Source organism: Heptranchias perlo, chromosome 40 (assembly GCF_035084215.1).
Source record: "Heptranchias perlo isolate sHepPer1 chromosome 40, sHepPer1.hap1, whole genome shotgun sequence".
In the NCBI taxonomy this organism is placed as follows: Eukaryota; Metazoa; Chordata; class Chondrichthyes; order Hexanchiformes; family Hexanchidae; genus Heptranchias; species Heptranchias perlo.
In genome coordinates this window covers 3,483,838-3,507,944 of record NC_090364.1, presented here as the reverse complement: position 1 = coordinate 3,507,944, position 24,107 = coordinate 3,483,838, and the positions used below count along the sequence as shown (strand labels likewise).

The window sequence follows — 24,107 nt, the reverse complement described above, 5'->3', positions numbered from 1 at the left end:
ATAAATGCCAGCCTCGACGCCCACATCCCACGAACGAATAAAAAATAATCTGTTTTAGAAGTTAATTGACCAGGACGCTGGGGAGAACTCCCCTGCTTTTCTTCAAGATAGTGCTATGGGCTCTTTCACATGCACTTGAGAGGACGGTTTAATATCTGAAAGACGGCACCTCCGACAGTGCAGCACTCCCTCAGTACTGGTTGCACCCTCAGCAGAGAGAAAGAAAAGTATTTAACCGGGTCCAAAGTGAGATCCGGCTGACTTTAGGACCCAGAAGGAGCCTCGCAGTCTCCGGCAGAAGAAGCTCACCAAATAAGGGAAGTGACTGGGGCTCAAACCGAACGAGACTGCGTCGCGATTAATATTCATGCAGATATTAGCATAGGATTAGCATAGATTTACATATGGCAGGGGACGCCGGAGTTCGAGCCTGAGCCCAGCCCCAGAGTCAGCGGCCCCGCTCTCCCGGCTTCGGTTCCTCATCGCCACTTCGCTCTTGTGCCCGGGACGATGAGCAGCAAAGACGGCGGCCCCCAGGAGAAGTACAAGCTGGTGGTGGTGGGAGGCGGAGGGGTCGGGAAGAGCGCCCTCACCATCCAGTTCATTCAGGTAACTTTTTTTCTTGGGGAGGGGAGGGAGAGAGAGACAGGCGGAAAACAAAAAGTTTGGAGAAAGTTTGTGAAAGTTTGAGAAAAGTTTTTTTTTTGTTTCGGGACTCGGGAGGGGGGGGGTAGCAGAGGGAGGAGACCCACCCAGGCTGTGAGTGCTTTTTACAGTAAAGTTTTAACAAATCTTTTCACTTTAAAAAAAAAGTTTCAAAAACCACTTCCTTTTAAAAGATAACTTATTTTTGAGCCGATTCCAGACTCTAGATACTGATGTCTGTGGTTTTAGATCCAACTTGGGGAGGGGGGGGTTTAAACTTTCTTAAAGGGACCCTCCCTCGGTCTATTGGCTCCTCTTGTGGACAGAGAACATTTTTTCCCCCTCCCACCCCCGGATTCATAAGAGAATTTGATTTAATTTAGAATTCAATCCCTGTTTGGGTTTTTTAAGTGGTCAGGCTGGTTTGTGAGGTATGAGGATGATTGAGTGAGTTTGGTGGTTTGTACTATTCTCTTCTCTTTTCCCCCTCCCAAAATGTGTTGGGAGAGGGTATGGGGGCAGGGGGGGGGTTAATGTTGCTAATTTTCCAGTTGATGCTCCATTTTGTGCATGATTTGTTGATGCCAGCCTATCTGCCTTGTGCAGCTTAAAAATTTGCACTGGTAAATTTATTAAATTTGTGCCAGTGCAACAATCGATATCCTGTGTGGGAGGGTTCACTGGTTGCAGAAGAGTTCGACTGGGCAGTCTGATTCCATCCAGGCGTGTCACCCAGGCACGTGCCAGAGATGTAAAGATATCTCTGGAACCCCCTCCAGCCCTACAACCCTCCGAGATCTCTGCGCTCCTCCAATTCTGGCCTCTTGTCTATCCCCTACTTCGCTCCGCCATTGGCGGCCGTGCCTTCAGCTGCCTAGGCCCTAATTCCCTCCCTAATCCTTTCCGCCTCTCTCTGCTCCTCTTTCAGACGCTCCTTAAAACCTACCTCTTTGACCAAGCTTTTGGTCACCTGTCCTAACGTCTCCTTGTGTCGCGTCAATTTTTGTCTGATAATCGTCCCTGGGCAGTGCCTTGGGACGTTTTTGTTGTATAAATGCAAGCTGTTGTTGACTGAGGGCTGCTAACTAGATATTGATTTGAGTTAATTGATTGCACGCAGGGAAACCTTGAATTATTTAATCTTCTTAATGAACGAAACAGTTTTGTGTATTGTTGGCTAGCGTAAACGCAGGAACTGAGGTGGAAATAATGGGGAGATTGAAACAAAAACAGTACATGCTGAGGGATCTGAAATAACCTCAGAAAACACAGGATGTTGAGTGGCATTTGAACGAGAACAGGCAGGTTTCAAGCTTTGGGTGGGGACTCGTCACTTGGAGTTGTATTTTATTTTTCATACTTCTGAAACTGCAGCGAGATTACCTCAGTCAGGCTGTGGAAAATCTCTTGCAAAGACACAACTTTTGCGATGGATGGCCCCCCCCAGCTCTGAACGGCAGCAAGTCCATTCTCATTTTAGAACCGCTGTACGTTTCCTGTCGTCTTTTCGGGTGATAATTGTGTACACAAGGTTCAGTCCGCACTGGCTGTGACCCTTGGCCCATTCAGGATCTGGGCCTATAATCAGTCAGGCTGGCAGGCTTCCAGTTACTGGGTTCACAGGTCATGCTTGGGTGGGAAATGGTTAGCTCGCAGTTAATAAACCAGACTTCTCAGCACCTAGTTAGGAGTAGAGAGCAGATGATACCCGAGAGTTGTCACAGTGCAGTGTAATGGTTGGTTGTGAAATTTTCAAGCTGCATTCGAACTGCGAATCCACCCAGCAGTTCAATTATAGATTGCATCCTTCCCAGACTTGGGTTGTGTCTGGAGAGAGCGTTTTTAAGCTGTGTAACACTTAAGTTGCAGTACTGGTTGTTACAGGTCTGTCGCTGCTGGGAGTGATTTTTGAGGTGATTAAATAAGATTATCTCTTACAATGGGGAGGTCACCCCCCCACCCCTAATATTCACACTGATGCGATATACCAAATGGGGCTAGCGATAACTCTGCTGCCCCGTATCCTAACTCGCATGTGAGTCCTGTTCGCCCGTCCACCCCCTGTGCTCGCTGACCTACATTGGCTCCTGGTCCAACAACGCCTCGATTTTAAAAATTCTCATCCTCGTGTTCAAATCCCTCCATGGCCTCGCCCCTTCGTAACCTCCAGCCCTACAACCCTCCGAGATCTCTGCGCTCCTCCAATTCTGACCTCTTGCGCGTCCTCGATTTTCGTCGCTCCACCATTGGCGGCCGTGCCTTCAGCTGCCTGGGCCCTAAGCTCTGGAATTCCCTCCCTAAACCTCTCCGCCTCTCTCTCCTCCTCTTTTTGAGATGCACCTTAAAACCTACCTCTTTGACCAAGCTTTTGGTCACCTGTCCTAATATCTCCTTCTGTGGCTCGGTGCCAAATTTTGTCTGATAATGCCCCTGTGAAGCGCCTTGGGATGTTTTTACTACGTTAAAGGCGCTATATAAATGCAAGTTGTTGTTGTCAGTGATGAGTTGGGTCCTTCACAAATGCGAGGCCCACAGTGGTCGAAGAGTAATGATTACTTTTTGGTGGGGGGAGTTGGAATCCCAGCAACTTATCAGGTGGGAATATCTGTTCAGCAATTGGGAAGCTACAGTTCCATGGGGAGGCTGGCCACATGCCCCCTTTAGGCCTCTTGGAACGCACAGCGAGGCACAATTACTGCACACCAGAGCAGTAAAGAATTATGACTGGCGTGTGCTAACAGTCATAGGCAATAAAATAACTAGGTGGGGAATATGCTGGGATAGAATGTCTGAGGTGATTGTATCGAGAGAGTTTACTGATTGACCGACCTGGCTCTGAGAGAGGCCAACTACCCCCCACAAAGTGCTTTGGCTCTTTTTTTTTATCTGGTTCAGGACGGGTCTTTTTTCTTATTTATCTCTATTTCCTCGTTTTTCTCCCCTCGTCTCCTGAAGGCGCTTGACTTGTACTGGGGTGGGTCCAGTTGTAGGGCTGCTCTCTGCCTCTGATACCTCACCTGCTGGCTGGTGTGAGCACAGTCAGGGAAAAAGAAAAAGGAATTTGCATTTGTATCACGACCTCAGGGCTTCCCAAAGTGCTTCACAGCCTCTGAAGTACTTTTTGAAGTGTAGTCACTGTTGTGATGTAGGAAACGCGGCAGCCAATTTGCGCACAGCAAGATCCCACAAACAGCAATGTGATAATGATCAGATAATCTGTTTTTTCAGTGATGTTGGTTGAGGGATAATCATTGGCCCCAGGACACCGGGGAGAACTCCTCTGCTCTGTGGGGGGGGGGGAAATAAGCACCCCAGAGATCATCCAAGTCGGCACTGAATCTGTGGCCGCCTTGTTCTCTGTGACTCCCTGCCACAAGGGAATCTTTTATTTAAAAAAAAAATAATTTTCTTCTCCTACCCCCTTGCTGTTCATCTAAAAGCAGGTAGGCGACCTGCTCCGAAGGCTTTGTTAAAACCGTTATCACCAGGGGTACGGTGGGGTAGTGGTCATGTTACTGGACCAGAGGCCTGGATTAATAATCCAGTGAGTGAATATTCAAATCTCCATCCATGTCAGTTTGAGAATTTGAATTCAGTTTTAAAAATCTGGTTATCAGTAAAAGTGACCAGAATTGTTGTTAAAAACCCAACTGGTTCACCAATATCCTTTTAGGGAAGGAAACCTGCTTTTCTTACCTGGTCTGGGCCTATTTGTGACTCCAGTCCCACACCAACATGGTTGACTCTTAACTGTGCTCTAAACCACTCTGACACTCCGATGTGTCAAACCTCTACCCAGTGGTTGAAGAAGAAAGCTCCCCGCCACCATCTCAGGGCAAAGAGGGATGGGCAATAAATGCCAGCCTTACCAGCAACGCCCAGAATCCCAAGATTGAATGAAAAAAGATTTCCCCCCGAGCAGGAGGTGACAACATGGGTTGAGGTGACTCTGCCCTCCTTTTTAAAAAAAAAATTAATTTTAATCTAAGATCTTACTGACCTTCTGTACTCATTAACTCGAAAGTCAGTCCTATCTGGTAGTTAGTTACAGGACTGCGACAGCAACCTCTGCTCGAGCAGTACAAGAGATTCGACAGATTTATTCATGGGCCTTGCTTTCTCTTTCTGGCTGAATGGAAGGTCATGTCTTAATGCTCGCTCCCATTGGAAGACAATGGGGGCTGTAACCCGATCAATCTGTTGATTTCCTGTACGGTTTATACAGGGAGACTGGGCTGTGCTGTAGAGTACTGGAAGTGATGGGAACATCGAGTCCAGAGGAAAAGACTATTCACCCCATTGAACCCACTCCATCCAGAGCCCATGTGTGATTGTCCGATCACATCCACACCCCACCACGTTTAATGAACACAAAGTTCCTTCTTTGACTCGCCCTTTTCATTAAAAAAAAGTTGAGCAGTGATGTTAATCTCTAACTCTCAATCCTCATCTCAACAGATGCTCCTTTTAAAAGGTGCCAAATGGCCCTAATCAAATATGATTCCTTAATGTGGCCGTAATATTTGAACTCTACATGTTCTCTTTCTTCCCTTGGTCCCTTCCTAGACAGTGAGTGTCAACAGACTATTCAACTATGGCAGGCATCCCAGTTGCGCTCAACCCTGTACTTTTTCTCCCTTTCCCCCCCCCCCCCCCCCCCCCCGGCATATTTGTTTCTCTCTCGCTCACCAGCCGAGGGCCACAGGATAACCATCCAGAACAGGAACCCTGGCAGATTCCCTACTAGCGCAGAAAGGCTCTGTGGTGCCCCTACCACCCTCTGCCCTGCCTGAGATCAGCTAACTGAGCAGCAGCTGGGGAAGGAACCTGAGCCCTTCCAGGCCCCTCTGGCCCCGTAACCTCCCCCTCCTGGCTGATTAGCCTGTAACACTGTGCCCAGCAAGGGGCAAATTCTACTCGTAAATTTCTCGCATTTGAAAGTGGTTCCTTTTTGCAGAGCCTGGGGTGATGTTTACATGGTCCCAGTGGTATAAAGTCAGCCTTATTATGCCACCGGGGAGGCTGACTGGATGTGATGAGAGGTGCAGAGCCTCCTGAGGGAGATGTTGATCCATCTCGCTGCTGCCTGTGACTTGGTTTGTTTACATCACGCATCTGAAAATAGATTCTTGCATCCAGTGCGGAGACTTGGAACGCTGTGTGTCCAAAGTTACTCAACCACACACTCCAATCTCTTCAGCTTCCTCATCGACAACAACAATTTGCATTTATATAGCGCCTTTAACGTAGAAAAACGCCCCAAGGCACTTTACAGGAGTGTTATCAAACAATATTTGACACCGAGCCACATAAGAGATATTTGGCCAAAGAGGTAGGTTTTAATGAGCGTCTTAAAGAAGGAGAGTGAAGCAGAGAGGCTTAGGGTCTAGGCAGCTGAAGGCACGGCCGCCAATGGTGGAGCGATGAAAATCGGGGAGCGCAGAAATCTCGGAGGGTCATAGAACTGGAGGATGTTAGAGATAGGGAGAGGCGAGGTGAGGCCATGGAGGGGTTTGAAAACGAGATTGAGAATATTAAATTCTTCACAGGGAGAGTGAGAACACGTAAGAAAGCAGCTGCAGTAAGGAGGTGGGTAAGAGCTAGCTGGGTGAGAGCTCGTGGGCCGATTCATTTGGCTCACCCCCTTCGTTCTGGAGCTGCCCCATTGTGATAACGCGGTAGTCTCTGTGATACGGGAAGCACTATTGTGGCCGGAGGGGTCGGGGAGAGGGGTGATCTCTAATTGGAAGTGTGCGGTGTAACTTTTCTCGGTCTCTGGGACACGAGAAAAATATCTTCTTGCCTGTAAAGGGCTGGATGGAGTTCTGGATGGATGACCAAAAAGTTTGTGGTGTTCCCCTGGAGCCTTGCAATTTTTTCCCCTTCAAGTATTTATCCAATTCCCTTTTTGAAATTTCAGTTCCATCTTTTCTGCCCAGCCTCCCACGCTCAGTGTTCTCTGTGCTGACCCGTACTGGGAGGTGAATCGACCAGCGATGGTGGTTCTCTTGATAGCTCAAATAGCCATTCTTCATCTAGAGGAAAGAAGGAGTTTGCATTTGTATAGCGCCTTTCACAACCTCAAGCCGTCCCAAAGCGCTTCGCAGCCAATGAATTACTTTTGGAAGTGTAGTCACTGTTGTAATGTAGGAAATGCGGCAGCCAATTTGTGCACAGCAAGATCCCACAGTTCAGATAACATGCTCTCGTGATGTTGGTTGAGGGGTAAATGTTGGCCCAGGACGCCGGGGAGAATTCCCCTGCTCTTCGAAATAGTGCCATGGGATATTTTACATTCACCTGAGCCGGCAGACGGGTCCTCTGTTTAATGTTTCATCTGAAAGACGGCACCTCCGACAGTGCAGCACTCCCTCAGTACTGGCACTGGGAGTGTCGGCCTAGATTTTGTGTTGAAGTCTCTGGAGTGGGACTTGAACCCACGACCTTCTGACTCGGGCGAGACAGCGACCCACTGCGTTCTGTTAGGGCTACTTTTTTGCTATGTTGTGCATGTTAGGACACAAATGTCAGCTTGGCTCTGTTGGTACCACTCTCTCCTCTTGAGACAGAAGATTGTGGGTTCAATTCCCCCACTCAGGGACCCAGTGCAGTACTGGGAGAGTGCGACACTGGTCAGAGGCGCTGCCTGCCAGGTGAGATGTTAAACAGAGAACCTGACCTCCTCCTGTTTTACGTGGATATGTAGGATCCCGACGTGATTTGGAGAAGAGTGGGGCACTCTCCTGGTGCTGGGGGAGTGCTGCATTGTTGGAGGCATCGATTATCCGTTGGAACGCTAAACCGAGACACCGTCTGTCTGTTTGAGTAGTTGTTAAAGATCTCTTGGCATTATTTAAAGAAGAGCAGGAAGTTTCTCCAAGTGTCCTGGCCAACTTTCTCCCCCCTCGACCAACGCCACCAAAAAACAGATTGACCGGATGCTCATCTCGTTGCCCTTTGTGGGATCTTGCTGTGTGCAAATGGTGGCTCTTTTACCTATAAAACACATGACTATACTTCAAAAGTAATTTATTGTTTGTGACATGCTTTGAGGCATCCTGAGGATATGATGAGATGTTGTCTAAATGCAAGTTTATTTGTTTTTTAGGATGTGGCTTTAGATTTTTATGGCCAGAAGGTGGGTGGGAGCGAAGTGACGGTAACTCATGATTTCCCAGAGTTGAAAAGACATGTTTCAATTAATTAATTCCATCCGGTTCCCCTTGGTCTTTTACAAGATTATATTTTGGTATTGAGTAATTTTAAGTGTAGTGGAGCCATGTTACTAAAGGTCATGACCTTTGTTCTTTGAGCAGCGTTTCCTGTCTCTTCAGGTTGATAGAGAGAGACAAAAAGGGCAAAGGTTAGTTTCAAAATGCAGGGCCGGGGAGAGGAGGAATTCCACTGCTGCTACAGGACGTGCCGTGAAATCTGGAAATGGGGTCTGGGAAGGTTAAGAGTGTTGCAGGTACAATTCTGAGAACCGATCTCAACCTGCCATCTCCAGTCTGGCTGTGGGAGGGAATATTAAATTGGAAATATTCCAAGTTGTGTAGTTGAGAGTGTGATTTTGATTAAAGTTGTGCTGTTTAATCATTACAGTTCACAAATATTGATTGAGGGGAAAAATCTTCTCGGTGAGTTCTTTCTTTAATCATTCTCTGGTTATGGGCATCACTGACGAGGCCCCAGTTGCCCCTGAGAAGATGGTGATGGACCTTCTGCTTTGTGGCAGTTTGTTTCAAGATGGCACTTCAGTCAACCATGTTGGGTGTGGGACTGGAGTCACATATATAGGCCCAGGGTAAGGATGGCAGGTTTCCTTCCCTAAAGGACGTTAATGAGCCAGTTGGGTTTTTACGACAATCTGACAGCTTCATGGTCACTCTTACTGATACCAGTTTTTTTTTATATTACCAGGTTTATTTTTAAACTCAAACTGCCATGGTGGGATTTGAACTTGCGTTCTCTGGATTACTAGTCCAGTAACATAACTGTACCCTTGAGTGAGAGGCGTGACGCAGAGACCACCTTCTGGTGACCGTTACATTTATCTTTCATAGAATCCTACACAGCACAGAAGGAGGCCATTCGGCCCATCGTGCTTGTGTCTGCTCTTTGAAAGAGCTGTCCGAGTAGTCCCACTCCCTCTTGCTCTTTCCCCATAGCCCTGCAAATTTTTCCCCTTCCCCTTTGAAAGTTCATTATTGAATCTGCTTCCACCGCCCTTTCAGGCAGTGTGTTCCAGATCACGACAACTCGCTGCGTAAACATTTTTATTCCCTCGTGTCGTCTCTGGTTCTTTTGCCAATAACCTCTATCTTTCACCCAGTATCTCGGGGGGGCCCCTTCACCCTTCCACCCTGTACTTCAGAGGACCCCGCTGACACTGGGAAAGATTTCACTCTATCTGGTGTCTGCTTCCTGCTGGAGCCGGTCTCCATCTGATTTTGAAGATGACACGAGATAAGCGCAGTGGTTCAGAAAGTGGACTGCCTTTGCCGTGGATGAGTGGAGCTGCGCCATGTTTGAGAGGCGAGCTCCTGTGAGGAGTATGTCCTTTTGAAGTCTTGTTTGTGATGAGAGATAGAGATGCTGTTTAGCAGCACATCTGTGAGCTTCCAGAGAGGAACAGGGGCATCCTGTATAATGACTGGCACTTCAAAGCTGGCACGCATTGTTTTTTGGACCCAATTTTTCGACCCTTCTCCCTTGAAGGCATTGACCCTCACTGGGGTACTGGTACATGGGTTCTTGCCATGGTCCCCAACCTCAGCCCTGGCTCAGTGGGTAGCACTCTTGACTTAGGTCATGGGTTCAAGTCCCACTCCCAAGACTTGAGCATGGAACCTAGCCTCACACTCCCAGTGCAGGTCTTTCGGATGAGACGTTAGACCCAACTGCCCTGTGAGGCCCCTGTCTACCCTTTATGTGGATGTAAAAGATCCAATGTCACTATTCGAAGAAGAGTAGGGGATTTCGCTTCCCTGGCCTCCTGAGCCAATATTTATCCCTCGGCCAACACACTTTTTTCTCACAAAAAATTGATGATCACGTTGCTGTTTGTGGGATCTTGCTGTGCGCAAATCAGCTGCTGCTTTTTCTTACGTTACAACAGTGACTGCACTTCAAAAAGTACTTCATTAGCTGTAAAGCACTTTGAGGGCTTGAGGTTGTGAAAGGCGCTATAGAAATGCAAGTTCGTTCTTTCTCAAGTGGTTACCGCGGGCAGTGCTAAGACAGTGAGTGTCGGACAGCTGTTCAACCGTGGGGTGAACTGCAGCCCTGCCCTCGGCCAAAGGCCCCGTGCGTGCCTTTATCAACTGTAATCGCTGGATCGGGAGCGGTTAACGCTGCCCCCAACACTTTGCTGCCTCATCTAAATCAGGGATTGAATCATTCAGCCTTCCTGGACTTTGTCTCAGCTTCTTGCTGCCTTCACCACCAGGGCAACTGACATTAGGGGTCGCCAAATCTCCCCGATTGTCCTGGGGTCTCCAGGATTTAAAGATCAATCTCCAGGGACGCTGCTACGAGCAAAACCCGGGAGAAAAATCCCAGGCACGTAAAGATCTCACACTAAAAATTGAACTTTTTATTGGTTATGAAAATAATGCAGAGGGGATCAAAAGGTTGTTTGACTGACATCCAATCGGTAACGAAGAGACTGTTCGCTTTCCAATTGGCCATGGGAAGGCAGGGCCCCGCGAGGATGGACGTGTCGGGCGACCAATGGCCGGGAGTGTGGGGGCAGGGCGGTTGGCGATTGGAGGTCATGTGATGAAACCTCCAGGAATACGTCCAACCAGAGTTGGCAACCCTTAACTTGACGTGTATTTCTGATTCGGACTGCGGCGGGTGGAAGGGGCATTTGTTGAACAGTCAAGTGTTCTGCTGAAGACCGGGCCGGGCTTCCCTCCTGCGGCTTGTGTTGGATGTGGAAGTAATTCCGGAGAAGATGCTGGGAGGATTACGCTGGGAATGTTGATCATTCCCACATGTAGCTGGGCTTCATTTTCAGAATTCCCTGGAAACACCTTCTGCGTTTTTACGGAGTGATGTCACAGCTCAACGTTTTAAAACAAAACTTAAAAATCTCTGCTTGCCACCCCCCCCCCCCCATTTCATTTTTCAGTCTCTGATAGGCCGTGCCCTGTTAGGATGGGGGCCTAGCATTCCCGGAAAAACCATGATTTGGTGTGCAAAGAAAGGATGTGCATTTATATAGCGCCTTTCGCAACCTCGGGATGTCCCGAAGTGCTTTAAAGCCAATGAAGCACTTTTGAAATGTGGTCACCGTTGTAGCAATCGCAGCTGGCAATTTGTGCACAGCAAGATCCCGCAAACAGCAATGCGATAAATGACTATTAAGCGATGTTGGTTGAGGGATAAATATTGGTCAGGACACTGGGGAGAACTCCCCTGCTCTTCAGATGGTGGCCATGGGATCTTTTACGACCACCTGAGGGGACAGACGGGGCCTTGGTTTAACGTCTCATCCGAAAGACGGCACCTCCGACAGTGCAGCACTCCCTCAGTACTGCACTGGGAGTGTCGGCCTGGATTATGCGCTCTTGAGAGAGACTTGAGCCCATGACTGTCTGACTCACGGAGCGTGCTACCCACGGAGCCACAGCTGACACATGTATAACCGACACATAAGTGCAAGTGCACAAATAAGTTGTGTCACCATTGGCTACAGAGTGCTTATATTAAATTGCGGCCATTCCACTCCAAGGTGAGCGTACATCCTCGGCCTCGGGCCTCTGCCAGTTCTGTTCTTGGAATGCGCACCATGGGGTGAACTTTTTTGTCTGTCCTTTGGGCAAGGATGTGCCCCCCCCACCCCCCTGTCTGCTGCTTCCCTTTGCTCCTCAGCACAGAATTTATAAAGAGGAGCTGGTGTGAGAAGGGGGTTTAAACTGCCTTTTAACGGAGGTGGGGGAGGGGATTTTGGTTGGGGGCGCGGGCTGGTTGGAGGAACGATCTGCGCGTTCGCGCTGGAAGTCGGCACACGTGAGGCGGGCAGGAGAGACCTTGGTTTCTGTGTTTGGGTGTGCTGAAGTCTGAGGCTGGAGGAGGGGGAAATTCTCTATGGCAGCTCACCATATACGTGAGGTCCCTTGATGTGTGCGTCTGAGGCAGGTACAAATGGAAGTTGAATTTTGAGAGAAACGACCAATTGATAACCCGTTAAGGGTCGATTTTTTTTTTTTTAGCGATTTTTCGATCGGCTTGAAGAATTAACTGGGCTGTTTGAGTGGTGCCAAAAGGAATCTCTGGCCTCGTAGAGTAATAGACCCTTTTTAAAGAAAGAGCTTGAATTTATATAGCACCTTTCACGATCTCAGGATGTCCCAAAGCGCTTTACAGCCAACTAAGTACTTTTTGAAGTTTAGTCACTGTTGTAATGTAGGAAACGCAGTAGCCAATTTGTGCGCACAGCAAGCTCCCACAAACGGCAATGTGATAAATGACCAGATTATCTGTTCGTGATGTTGGTTGAGGGATAAATATTGGTCAGGACACCGGGGAAAACTTCCCCTGCTCTTTTTCGAAATAGTGGCCGTGGGATCGTTTATATCCACCCGAGAGGGCAGACGGGGCCTCGGTTTAAAGTCTCATCTGAAAGGCGGCACTCCTGACAGTGCAGCACTCCCTCAGTACTGCACTGGGAGTGTCGGCCTGGATTACATGCTCCAGTCTCTGGAGTGGGACTTGAACCCACGACCTTCTGACTGAGAGGCGAGAGTGCGACTCCCTGAACCATGGCTGACACCTTGGGATTCTGAAACGTGTTGCCAAGCTCTCTGTTTAAGGGAAGTGTATTTTAGATTTCTGATCCTACTCGGTTGGAGAGACAGTACAGGTTGCATTGTGGTGTCTCCTCCCTCCTGAGGCCTGGCAGAAGGCAGACTTTGAGTGAGATGGGCCTGTTTAGAAAGGCTGTGGGAGCTGCCTGGGCCCAACCTGTTGGGGCTTGCTGTGGGATGCAGACAGGAAAGGGTGCTCCTCTGTGAACGGCCCACCCTGTCCTGTTGTGAAACAGTGTGTGTGTGTGTGAGTGCATGTCGGTATCAGTGCACAAACAATAAACCTCAAACTGGCGTGTTACCCACGACAACGGACGGACCTGGAACAGGAGGTGGAGTCTATGATGGTGGCAAGCACAAGTTACATCAAGAAGACTTGCATTTATATAGTGTCTTTATCGCATCTGTAAACTTGAGCTCATTCAAAAACTCTGCTGCCCCTACCCTAACTCTCTCCAAGTCCTGTTCACCTATCACCCCTGCGCTCGCTGGCCTACATTGGCTCCCAGTCTGGCAACGCCTCGGTTTTTAAAAAAAAATTCTCATCCTCATGTTCAGATCCCTCCATGCCTCGCCCCAACTTAACTCTGCAACCTCTTCCGCCCCTACAATCCTCCAAGAACTCTGCGTTTCTCCAATGCTGGCCCCATGTGCATCTCCCACTTTTTGTGCCCCACCATTGATGCTCGTGCCTTTAGCCATCTGAGCCCCAAGTTCTGGGATTCCCTCCTTAAACCTTTTTATTTCCCCCCGCCCCACTCTTTTTAAAACCTACCTCTTTGACCAAGCTTTTGGTCACCTGCCCTAATATCTCCTTATGTGACTCGGTGTCCATTTCTGTCTGATTATGTTCCTGTGAAGCACCTTGGGACGTTTTACTATGTTAAAGGTGATGTATAAATGCAAGTTGTTGTTGCGTCTCAGTAGTTTCAATCTGCTCCACGTATAACAAATTACTTGAAAGAAAGATCTTTCGCGATCTCAGGACGTCCCAAAGCACTTTTCAACCAGTGAAGTACTTTTGAAGTGTAGCCACTGTTGTAGGCAACCCAGCTGCCAATCTGCGCACAGCAAGATCCCACAAACAGCAATGAGATAATCTGTTTCTTGTGATGTTGGTTGAGGGATAAATATTGGCCCAGGACACCGGGTAGAACTCTCCTGCTCTTCTTTGAATAGTGGCCGTGGGATCTTATATATCCACCTGAGAGGGCAGACAGGGCCTCGGTTAACATCTCATCTGAAAGACGGCACCTCCGACAGTTCAGCGCTCCTTCAGGTGTCAGCCTGGATTATGTGCTCAAGTGTCTGGAGTGGGACTTGAACCCGTGACCTTCTGACCCCCAAGGTGAGAGTTGGACCATAGCTGACACTGAAAAATTATTACGTACGTTTATATTTTAGCCTTGGATTGTGCAGCTGGGCCTCGATCCCGTGATTGTATCCTCACTGCCTGCAGACCGCAATCTTTTTTTTTCAAGCTAGTACAATCTTTGGTGTCTCCACAAAATGCACATTGGCCAGATTGAAACTGAGCCAGTCCAGATTTGGCATAGATTCCAGCTTTGATACCCAGTCTAGCTCGAGTTAGCTGATCACCCCTGGGCTGGCCTAGGAGTCCTGCAGTTGTCTTGAGAGCCCTGTAACAGGGAGAAGATCCCTGGGGAGGTCCATGTGGGGATCACTGGTTTCCTTGCATCTAGGGCTGAGCATACAGCGTAGTGTCTCAAGAACTTTCTTCGTGGTTTGCCTGGGGAGGGAAGGAAGGAAGGAAGGAATGAATGAAAGAGTTCCCCTGTGGGTTGTTCCATCTTTGAAGGAGTCCCCAAGTCAGTCACTCCCCCATTTGAAGGCGCCCTCCCTTCTTTTGGGGGGGGTGGGGGAGCGTGCAGGAAGGATTCTGTTCCCACACATTGAAAAATGTGAAAACATTACCAGAGAGAGAGATTCTTTTCCTCTTGTTCACCCGTTGAACAGTCAGCTTATCAGCCTTGAAGGGGAAATGACCAATTGATGGGAACTCGAGCTTCACCCTGGCAGCCGTCCAGAGCCAGGAAGTGAGTCGGCAGAGGGGCTGAAATTGGAAAATGTGAAGTCATATTTAGATTCTCACAGTATTATTAATAGTAATTCAGTTAATGGCCAGGCTGTGTTAAATTAGCTGCCTTTAACACTTGAGAGAGTCATGTTCTTAATTTGGATCTGTTACGCATGGTTTCTGGGTGGGTTAGTCATTGTAGTCCCATTTCAGAGATTTCAGCACACTCCCAGTGCCGGTACTGAGGGAGTGCAGCGCAGTCGGAGGTGCGGTCTTTCGGATGAGACGTTAAACCGAGGCCCGATCTGCCCTCAGGTGGACATAAAAGATCCCACGGCCACTATTCAAAGAAGAGCAGGGGAGTTCTCCCTGGTGACCTGACCAATATTTATCCCTTAACCAACATCTCTGAAAGTACAGATTATCTGTTCGTTATCTTATTGCCGTTTGTGGGATCTTGCTGTGTGCAAATTGGCTGCCCCGTTTCCTGCATTACAACACTGACTATACTTCAAAAAGTATTTCATTGGCTGTAAAGCGCTTTGGGACGTCCTGAGCTGGTGAAAGGCGCTGAATAAATGAGAGTCTGTCTGCCTTGTAGCCATTTCCTTACTTCAGGTGTTGTATCTTGTACTGGTTAGAAAGTGGTGGCAACTGTCCTGGAAAAAGGATGCCCAAACTATAAGTGCATGTCAGTAAAATATGTATTATTTTTTTTTAGTAACAATTACGAAATTGGGCCAAGAGCCAATATTTCATAACATTTTCAATATCTAATTGAGGTATAGTAGTTGCATCAATATTGCTATTGGGTAACTAGTTGGAGACGGTCTGGATGAGGGACTGTCTGCTGGCTGTCTGGGGTCCTGCCTGAAATGAGTCTGGGGTAGTGCTTGACCACTTCGATATTGGTTTGAGCCCTGGTGGCCATGAGCTGGCTTCCGGTGGTCATTTTATGCTGTTAAATCTGGTTTCTGTACAGCAGGAGTAGACTCCAAGGCCCCGTGTTACCAATATAAAAGGACCTGCAATCCAGTTCCTCATGGGCGCAAAGGGTTCACATCCTTCTATTGGCCAAGTGGGTAGCAATACCCAGCCAGGAGTCGAAAGGCCCTAAATTGGCCCCTAGGTTGGTCACAAGATCTGACTTTCCTTTGCAAGGGAGAGCAGCCAGTGTACAACGCAGCCAAGAGATCCCTGTGACCCAAGTCACTGGAAAGAAGTCCTTCTCTGCGAGGGCAGAAATAATGACTAAAAGTGCCAGTATTTGGTGAGTACGTGATTAGACCTGGTTAATCCCTCTGCATCTGGAAAAGTGACTTGAATTGTATGAATATTTTTGAGGGATAAGGGTGTGGGAACACAGACAGTACTCCCTTTAGACTACTTCAATCCGAGATGCTTTTAAGGGATTAATGAGATCGTGTTCGTGGATGGGTCAAGTCCAAGATGGGAGGAGTTGGTGGGGGAAAGAAACTGGGCTCTTTTTTTCATTTGCCGTTTAAATGTGGACCTGTTTTTCTTTTGATTCCAGTCCTATTTTGTGTCCGATTATGACCCAACAATCGAGGACTCCTACACCAAACAGTGTGTCATCGATGACCGGGCGGCACGGCTAGACAGTAAGTAACACGAGTTGTGATATATCGCCCCTTTCCCACTGTAGGCATGGAGGGCGACCTTCTCTCGCACTGCTGCCTGTCAGATTGCCCATTTATTGGCCATCCCTATCATTGCCTATCTGCCATCTGTTCATTACACAAATGAGTGGCTGGCTAGGCCACTTCAACAACAACAACAACTTGCATTTATGTAGCGCCTTTAACGTAGTGAAACGTCCCAGGAGCGATTATCAAACAAAATTTGACACTGAACCACATAAGGAAATATTAGGACAGGTGACCAAAAGCTTGGTCAGAGAGGTAGGTTTTAAGGAGCATCTTTAAAGGAGGAGAGAGAGAGAGGCGGAGAGGTTTAGGGAGGGAATTCCAGCGCTGAGGGCCCAGGCAGCTGAAGGCACGGCCGCCAATGGTGGAGCGATGAAAATCGGGGATGTGCATGAGGCCAGGATTGGACGAGTGCTGAGATCTGGGAGGGTTGGAGGAGGTTAGAGATGCAGAAGGGTGAGGCCATGGAGAAACTTGAACACCCAATATGACTTCAGGGCACATGTTTGTGCTTAGTTAACGACTAATTCTAATGCTGCCCACGGGAGGAATGTATGCACGGAGCAGCCTTGAGTGAGGTGCCTTAGCTGCAGTGTCAGGGTGTGGTGTATTTATATTACAGCGTGTATGTGTATGCAAGTTGACGTTTGTATTTTTGGGGGAGTTGTCTCGGATCCAGAGCTAAACATTTTCTAAAAAAGCAACTCAGCAAATGCTTGAATCTGAATCCGAGCCTGATTGTGAACATTAAATGGAGCTTTTTTTTCTTGCATGCAGTCTTTCTTTCTAATCCAACATGCTGCCTGTTTGGGCTTGTCTGTGATGAATGACCGCATATGTGAGACACCGGAGAGCTCAGGGCCTCCGTGGGACTGCATCCTAGCGCTAGTCGGTACCCTCAGGAGAAGATGGGATGGGGGTGGGAAGAGATAGACTGGGGGGAGGGGTGGGAGAACTCTCAACCTTTTTTTTGATTTAGTATTTCTGGCCATTTCTTTCTCTTCCCTTACTGATTTTTCAGAAGCTGAACAAACGGTGGGGAACGGGAGGGGGGGAAAGGTGTAGATTTGAGTGAGGGAGTCAGGCTCAGACTTGACGCTAGGCCCACTGGGCAACAGTCTGTTACTCATCAAGGAAGATTCCGGAGTGTGGTCCTAGTGCCTCTTTACACGATGCATAGCTTACCATGAAGGAATTTTAATTCTGTCAGTATGGGGTGACTTCCTTGGCTGTAACCGTGGAAACCATGTCTGAAACTTGCCCGTGCTGGCACACACTGTGTAAACTTGCGAAAAGAAAAGGCCCTGCAGACTTAAATCTATTAAATACTTTAGTAATGAGGAAGTATCCTTCAGTGCTCAATTTAATGTCTGATATTCTCCCCCCTCCTTTTCTTTTTTTGTTAGTTTTGGACACTGCTGGCCAGGAGGAGTTTGGAGCAATGAGGGAACAGTATATGCGCTCTGGTGAAGGCTTTCTGCTCGTTTTTGCCATCAACGATCGGGGAAGGTAGGGCGTTTGACATCTTTTATATAAAAATGCTGCACGACGAATTCCCCCAATGACCCGGTCGGCCGGTACTCTGCCCGATATGGTACTGAGCCACGGAGATCAGGACGAGGCCTGTTTCAGTCACCCACTCTGTGCCGGGTTAGCTGATCGCAGCCAGGGCGGTGGTAGATTTGACCAGGGAGGGAGGGAGGGGTGAAATCAGCCAGGACTTCCGGTTAGGGTGCCCAACTCTGGCCGAACGCGCTCCTGGAGGTTTCATCACACGACCTCACGCCTCCAACCATTCCGCCCACGCGCTCCCGCCCAACGCGTCCGTTCTCGGGCTGCACATCCTTCCCATGGCCAATTGGAAAGTGAACAGACTCATTACGCAACTGAATGGATAATTCTTGCCTGTCACTCGAATAGCTATTTTTTTCCACCTCCAATATTTTTATAATTAATAAACGAAAGTGTTCAAAGAAAATGGAAAGAACACATTTTGCTTTTTAAATGCCCCCTATGATTTTTCTCCTGGGTTTTTGCTCGCAGCAGTGTCCTGGAGATTAATCTTTCATCCCTGGAGACTGTGGGACAATCCTGGAGGGTTGGCGAACCTACTTCTGATCTCGGCCCAGCGAAAGTGCCTGTGTGTGGGTGTTGGTAGGGGGACAGGATCCAGCTCAACTGGGGAGGCCTCTCCTCGATCCTGGCTGCTGACCTGTCTGTCCGTGTTTGCACGTGAACGACGGACAACTGGGCAAGATATGGGAAGGTGAGCAGTGCCCGTGGGGCCTGTACCTTGGTGTGAGTCCGCACCTTCAGCAGAGGGAGGAAAATTTGAAGGGAGAACAGAGAAGTTGTTCCGTAGAATGATGGCCACCTGCTCCATCAAGACTCGAGTCTTCAGTTGACCACCACTGGACCCTACAAAGCCATTCCTCACTGTCCTAACAGCAGGACTCCCTTCACCACAGCGGTTCAAGAAGGCGGCCCACCAGCACCTTCTCGAGGGGCAACTAAAGAATGGGTGATAAATGCCTGCCTTGCCAGCAACACCCGCATCCTGATCCTGAATTAGTAATAAATCTTTTCTGTTTCTCTTTTTCTTTCAGTTTCGATGAGATTAGTAAGTTCCACCGACAGATTCTCAGAGTCAAGGACAGAGACGAATTTCCCATGATCCTCATCGGCAACAAGGCTGATCTTGAACACCAGCGGCAGGTGAGACCCACTGTGGTGGAAGTGGGGGTGGGGGTGGGGGGTTTGCGGACTGTTGGGCTGTTTGATGAGTAAATAACGTTCTGGCCTTTGCTCTTTGCGTTGCAGGTAACGAAAGAGGAAGCTGAGAGCCACGCACGGCAGCTTAAAGTATCCTATCTGGAGGCCTCTGCAAAAATCCGATTGAATGTAGATAATGCGTTTCACAACCTGGTGCGAGCAATACGGTGAGCTCTTTATAGAATGATGTAGCACGGAAGGCGGCCGTTCGGCCCATCGTGCCTGTGCCCGCTCTTTGAAAGACCTCTCTGACTAGTTTCTTCTCTCCCTCTCCCTCGTTGGTCAAGTATCTTGACTTTTCTAATTTCTTCCCCACAGGAAATTTCAGGAGCTCGAGAGTCCCCCCAGTCCACAACCCAAGCCAACGAAACGAGAATCCAGTGGGTGCCCGTGCGTTCTCCTGTGAGGCCTCCCTGTCTCTGGCAGCGAGTTCGCTTTGCTCCGAGCTGGGGACGAGTATCTGACCCCTTCCTCTTCCTCCACATCAACTGACACCACGTCCTCTTGCATTTAGTGACATCATGAAATGACTGAATACTTCACCCCCTCCTGCTCGAGAAATACTCCGAGCAACGCTCGTTCAGCTCGATCAAATGGCCAGGGGCTCACAGCTAGAGTGACTATGTTTACTGACTTGTGTTTTTTTTACTATTGATTTCTAAAAAGCCCTTACAAAATTCAGCTTTGAGAGCCTTCCTTTGTGTTGTATGCTGGGACCCAGGGAAGTGCTTGTGCTGAGGTCAGTCTTGTCCTACTGTAATTGACACTATGGGTGTGCGTAGTTAATCGTGTTTTAACTGTTTTGTTGTCTTCAAAGAGATGTCTTAATTGCACACTTCATGAGAGAGCGCACGGTGATCGTGCAAATCCAATTGGCTAGAAATAGGTCGAGAAGTCCAGAAAGGAAGACAGTGGAACAGGACTGGGTTATTTTAAACACTGGCCGTTCACCTCAGTGACCTGGGTTCAAATCCAGCCCAGATTAAAGGGACCCAAATCCCCTCTAGTTGTTGGTTCTAATGTGAAATGAGTTCAGAACAATTCCTAGTGGATGTGGGCCCACAGTACAAAACTATAATCTAAATTGTCACTGAATTGGAGATCTCACTCGGGCTACAAGTGGAAAATGCTGCACTGGGCAGTGGGGACTCTGGGGCTGTGGTATGTTATTGGAGCAGAGTAGAGGGAGCTTTACTCTGTATCCAACCATATTCTGCTTGACCTGAGGGTGCTTGATGCTGACATAGGATGCCTGAAATGGGGAAAGGGATTGGCACTATCATCCCTCACCATTTTAAAGGACCATTGTAGATGCTGTAAGGACCAGACTGGTCCCTGGTTTGATCAGTGGGGGGTCTATGCCAAGCTAGCTAATCTTGGCCAGGGCTGTTGCAGGGACACTAGAATTAGCCTCAATATCTTTTGGGCTAGAGAAGAGGGGGGGGAAAAAATCAGCCAGGGCTCCTGCTCCTGATCACTATCCGGTGGATTGTGTATGTGTTTGTTTGTATGTGTTGGGGAAGGGGCTGAGTTGCCCCAGTCTGTGACCATGTCTATACGATCCTGGTACTCTGGGCATTTTTATGTTCAGCTTTAACTTGGTGCTGAAGTTGATGCTCAAAAGAGTTAATCCATATAAAATGGGATTCCCTTCTCCACTTTCCACCCAACCCATTGCTGCTGCCTCTTGCTGTTTTACTGTCTCCCATTCCGACGGGGGCAGGTGAGACAGCTGGTTTTCCCAAATGCTCTTCTATGATTTGGCCATTGAGGTTTCTGCAGATGCTTCCAGCTGTTTCTCTTTCTCTTTCTCCCCCCCCCCCCCCCCCCCCCCCCATTGCTCTCCACCCCTTGCCGGGACAATATACCCATTGGTGTAGGCCTTTTCCAGGGTTAATTGTCACTGGTTGGTTTGTGCTCTCAAGAGGCCACTAAAAGGCAATTTTATTTTCATTCCTTTCCCCCCTGACAATCCAACAAAGACGAGAAAAATCCATGTGACTGTAGGAGTGGGGGAGTCTCCCAGTGAAAATTCCAGACATTCCTGCATTTGTAGTCTGGAGTATCTTTGTAATAACTTCTTGAGGTGACTGATTAAGCTTCAGGACATGTGACTGTGGCATCCTCTTTATGTATCCAGTATCTGAATTCCCTGTCAAGTTTTCTGTGTTGTATTTTTATTCTTGCTATATCACTGAAACTTCTAAAAACCAGTGTCCTCTGTTTCGAGCACAGTATGGTGTAGGCCAGTGTTGTCCAGTGTGTTAACCACTAGCCAGTTGGGGAATACCGATGGGGAAAATTGCATTTGATTAGTAAATTTTTTTTAAAAATGAGTAATAGACCCTTTCGTTGGACGTGTGATCCCAGTGCGCAATTTCGCACTGTGTGTGCATGTGAACTTTAACCTTTTTGTGCGTTTGTTGATAAAATAGTGAGACGGAAAGCAGAGTGTGCGAGTGTTTTTTGAGGGCTGCGAGTGTTTTACTTCCTTGGTTACTGACTGGTGAGAGATGTTTGTTCAGTAAGTGTGCACGTGAAGTACTTTTACCCGTAGTGTGTGTGAGGCGTTTTTTACTAAAATTAGTGCTTATGGCTAAAATGGTGAGCAATTTCTATTGGACAACACTGGTGTAGAAGGTAACAGTGGAATGGAACTGACTCCAATAATCACTACAGACTCTTAGCACCATTGATCGCAGTGAAATGGGATTGGCCACGTATTGATTGATCTGGAAAGAGTCCAAACATTCTCCCGTGACACTCCACGATGACCCAGGCTGTGTCTGCTTGACCAAAAATGCACCATCTCCCTCCAGCGAGATCAGGTGAGGCACTTGTGTTAAGAACAGCTTTTACCCCCGCCCCAGGACCTGGAGACTGCGATGCCCTCTGTGTTTGAATAGCCGCTGACACTCTTGCCAATCAAGTCTGGCTCTTTGGCTGGACTGGAACCATATTGCAGAGTGTTAGTGGCTTCGAGAGGAGGGAGGGGGATTGGAAAAAAATCTCTGGAATTTGGGAGTCCAGTCAAAAGAAGGAACAAAGGCCTATTCTTATGGTGGGGTAGTTAACTCATTCCACCCCTAGACCAGTGATCAGTCTTTCCTCAAGAGATGATTGCACCCTTTTGGAAGATTAGATCATCCGGGAGGTATGAGGCGTCAGCGCAATTGTCTCCTGTTCCAACAGGGGCCAAGGCTCGAAGGATGTGGGGTGAAGACCTGCCTCGACTCCAGTGGCCGGGCTGCCGAGAGGAGCTCTTGCTTAATCCGGCGATGTCCACGTGCGAGGGGAAAGCTGTGTGCAATGCCTCCTTGAGTGGGGCTGCTGCGTTTCTGGGATGTGCGTCAGTCTTGTGTTGTGGGGTCACCCGCACCCACCACTCCCTTACCACAATAAGATAGTAGCTGCCTCGTCTCGAAGGGAAGATGCAGCTCCACCATCTGTATCTGCAACGCCATTTTCAGTCCTCCTGCGCAGTGGTCATTGGGTGGTGTTGGCTGCTGTAAGGCTTTATTTTTAATCGTTCGCCTTTAACTATTGTTAGATACCCACTTTTCATGTATAGTTGGAGGTACAATTTTGTTTATATCGGGGACAATGGCTGACTCTCCAGCCTGGTTGGAGTGTAGTCCCCTCACTGTAAATGTTCATTCAAAATAATTAAAAGTACGTTTTTAATAAACTTTTATATGCTTATTTTATGTAACTATTGTAGGAATGATTAATGTGCATCCCACATTGAGATGGGAAGATCAACTTCCAGACCCATTAATGTTTGGGGTGATCAGCTAGAAAATCTCAATGTTCCAAAGCTCATGATTGATGTAGGAAATATTGGGCTTCAACTTTTTAGCATGTCTAAGGTTTTAATCTGATGCCTTTTTTGGCTTCGACCCCCCCTCCTGCATTTATACCAACCCCAAATACTGATTCAGAAAATATTCTGCCAACTTTAAAACACTGGTTAGGCCACAGCTGGAGTACTGTGTGCAGTTCTGGTCGCCACACTACAGGAAGGATGTGATCGCTTTGGAGAGGGTGCAGAGGAGATTCACCAGGATGTTACCAGGGCTGGAGCGCTTCAGCTATGAAGAGAGACTGGGAAGATTGGGTTTGTTTTCCTTGGAGCAGAGGAGGCTGAGGGGGGACATGATTGAGGTGTACAAAATTATGAGGGGCACAGATAGGATGGATACTAAGGAGCTTTTTCCCTTCGTTGAGGGTTCTATAACAAGGGGACATAGATTCAAGGTAAAAGGCGGGAGGTTTAGAGGGGATTTGAGAAATAACTTTTTCACCCAGAGGGTGGTTGGAGTCTGGAACTCACTGCCTGAAAGGGTTGTGGAGGCAGGAACCCTCACAACATTCAAGAAGCATTTGGATGAGCACTTGAAATGCCATGGCATACAAGGCTACGGACCAAATGCTGGAATATGGGATTAGAGTAGACAGGGCTTGATGGCCGGCGCGGACACGATGGGCCGAAGGGCCTCTATCCGTGCTGTATAACTCTATGACTCTATGACATTTTAGGAAGGATGTCAAGGCCTTGGTGAGGGCACAGAGGTAGATTTACCAGAATGGCACCAGGGATTAGGGACTTTGATAGTGAGGAGGAAAGCTAGACTGCAGGAAGATATCAATGGACTGGTCAGGTGGGCAGAAAAGTGGGCAAGTGGAATTCAATCCGGAGAAGTGTGAGGTAATACATTTGGGGAGGGCAAACAAGGCAAGGGAGTACACAATAAATGGGAGGATACGGAGAGATGTAGAGGCACAAAGTGCATGTCCACAGACCCCTGAAGGTAGCAGGTAGATACGGTGGTTAAAAAGGCATACGGGATATTTTCCTTTATTAGCCAAGGCATAGAATATAAGAGCAGGGTGGTTATACTAGAACTGTATAAAACATTGGTTAGGCCACAGCTTGAGTACTGCGTACAGTTTTAGTCACTATATTACAGGAAAGATGTGATTGTACCTTTCTAGTGCAAAGGAGATTTACGAGGATGTTGCCAGGGTGGAGAATTTTAGCGATGAGGAAAGATCGGACAGGCCGGGGCTGTTTGGAACAAAGGAGGCTGAGGGGAGATTTAATTGAGGTATATACAATTATGACAGGACTAGATAGGTCCTCCCTATTTACCTTAGCAGAGGGGGTCAGTG

The 24,107-nt window shown here is 48.1% G+C and overlaps 1 protein-coding gene across 1 annotated transcript; it reads left to right on the top strand.

The window, feature by feature from the left end:
* Nucleotides 1-396: 396 nt before the first annotated feature.
* Nucleotides 397-22,623, top strand: LOC137305501 (ras-related protein R-Ras2-like). The gene is made up of 6 exons (XM_067974350.1): nt 397-609; nt 16,031-16,118; nt 17,570-17,672; nt 18,770-18,878; nt 18,984-19,102; nt 19,254-22,623. Exons 1-6 carry the CDS (start codon nt 511-513, stop codon nt 19,339-19,341), a joined length of 606 nt encoding a protein of 201 aa, XP_067830451.1. The 5' UTR covers nt 397-510; the 3' UTR covers nt 19,342-22,623.
* The last annotated feature ends 1,484 nt before the right edge of the window (nt 22,624-24,107 follow it).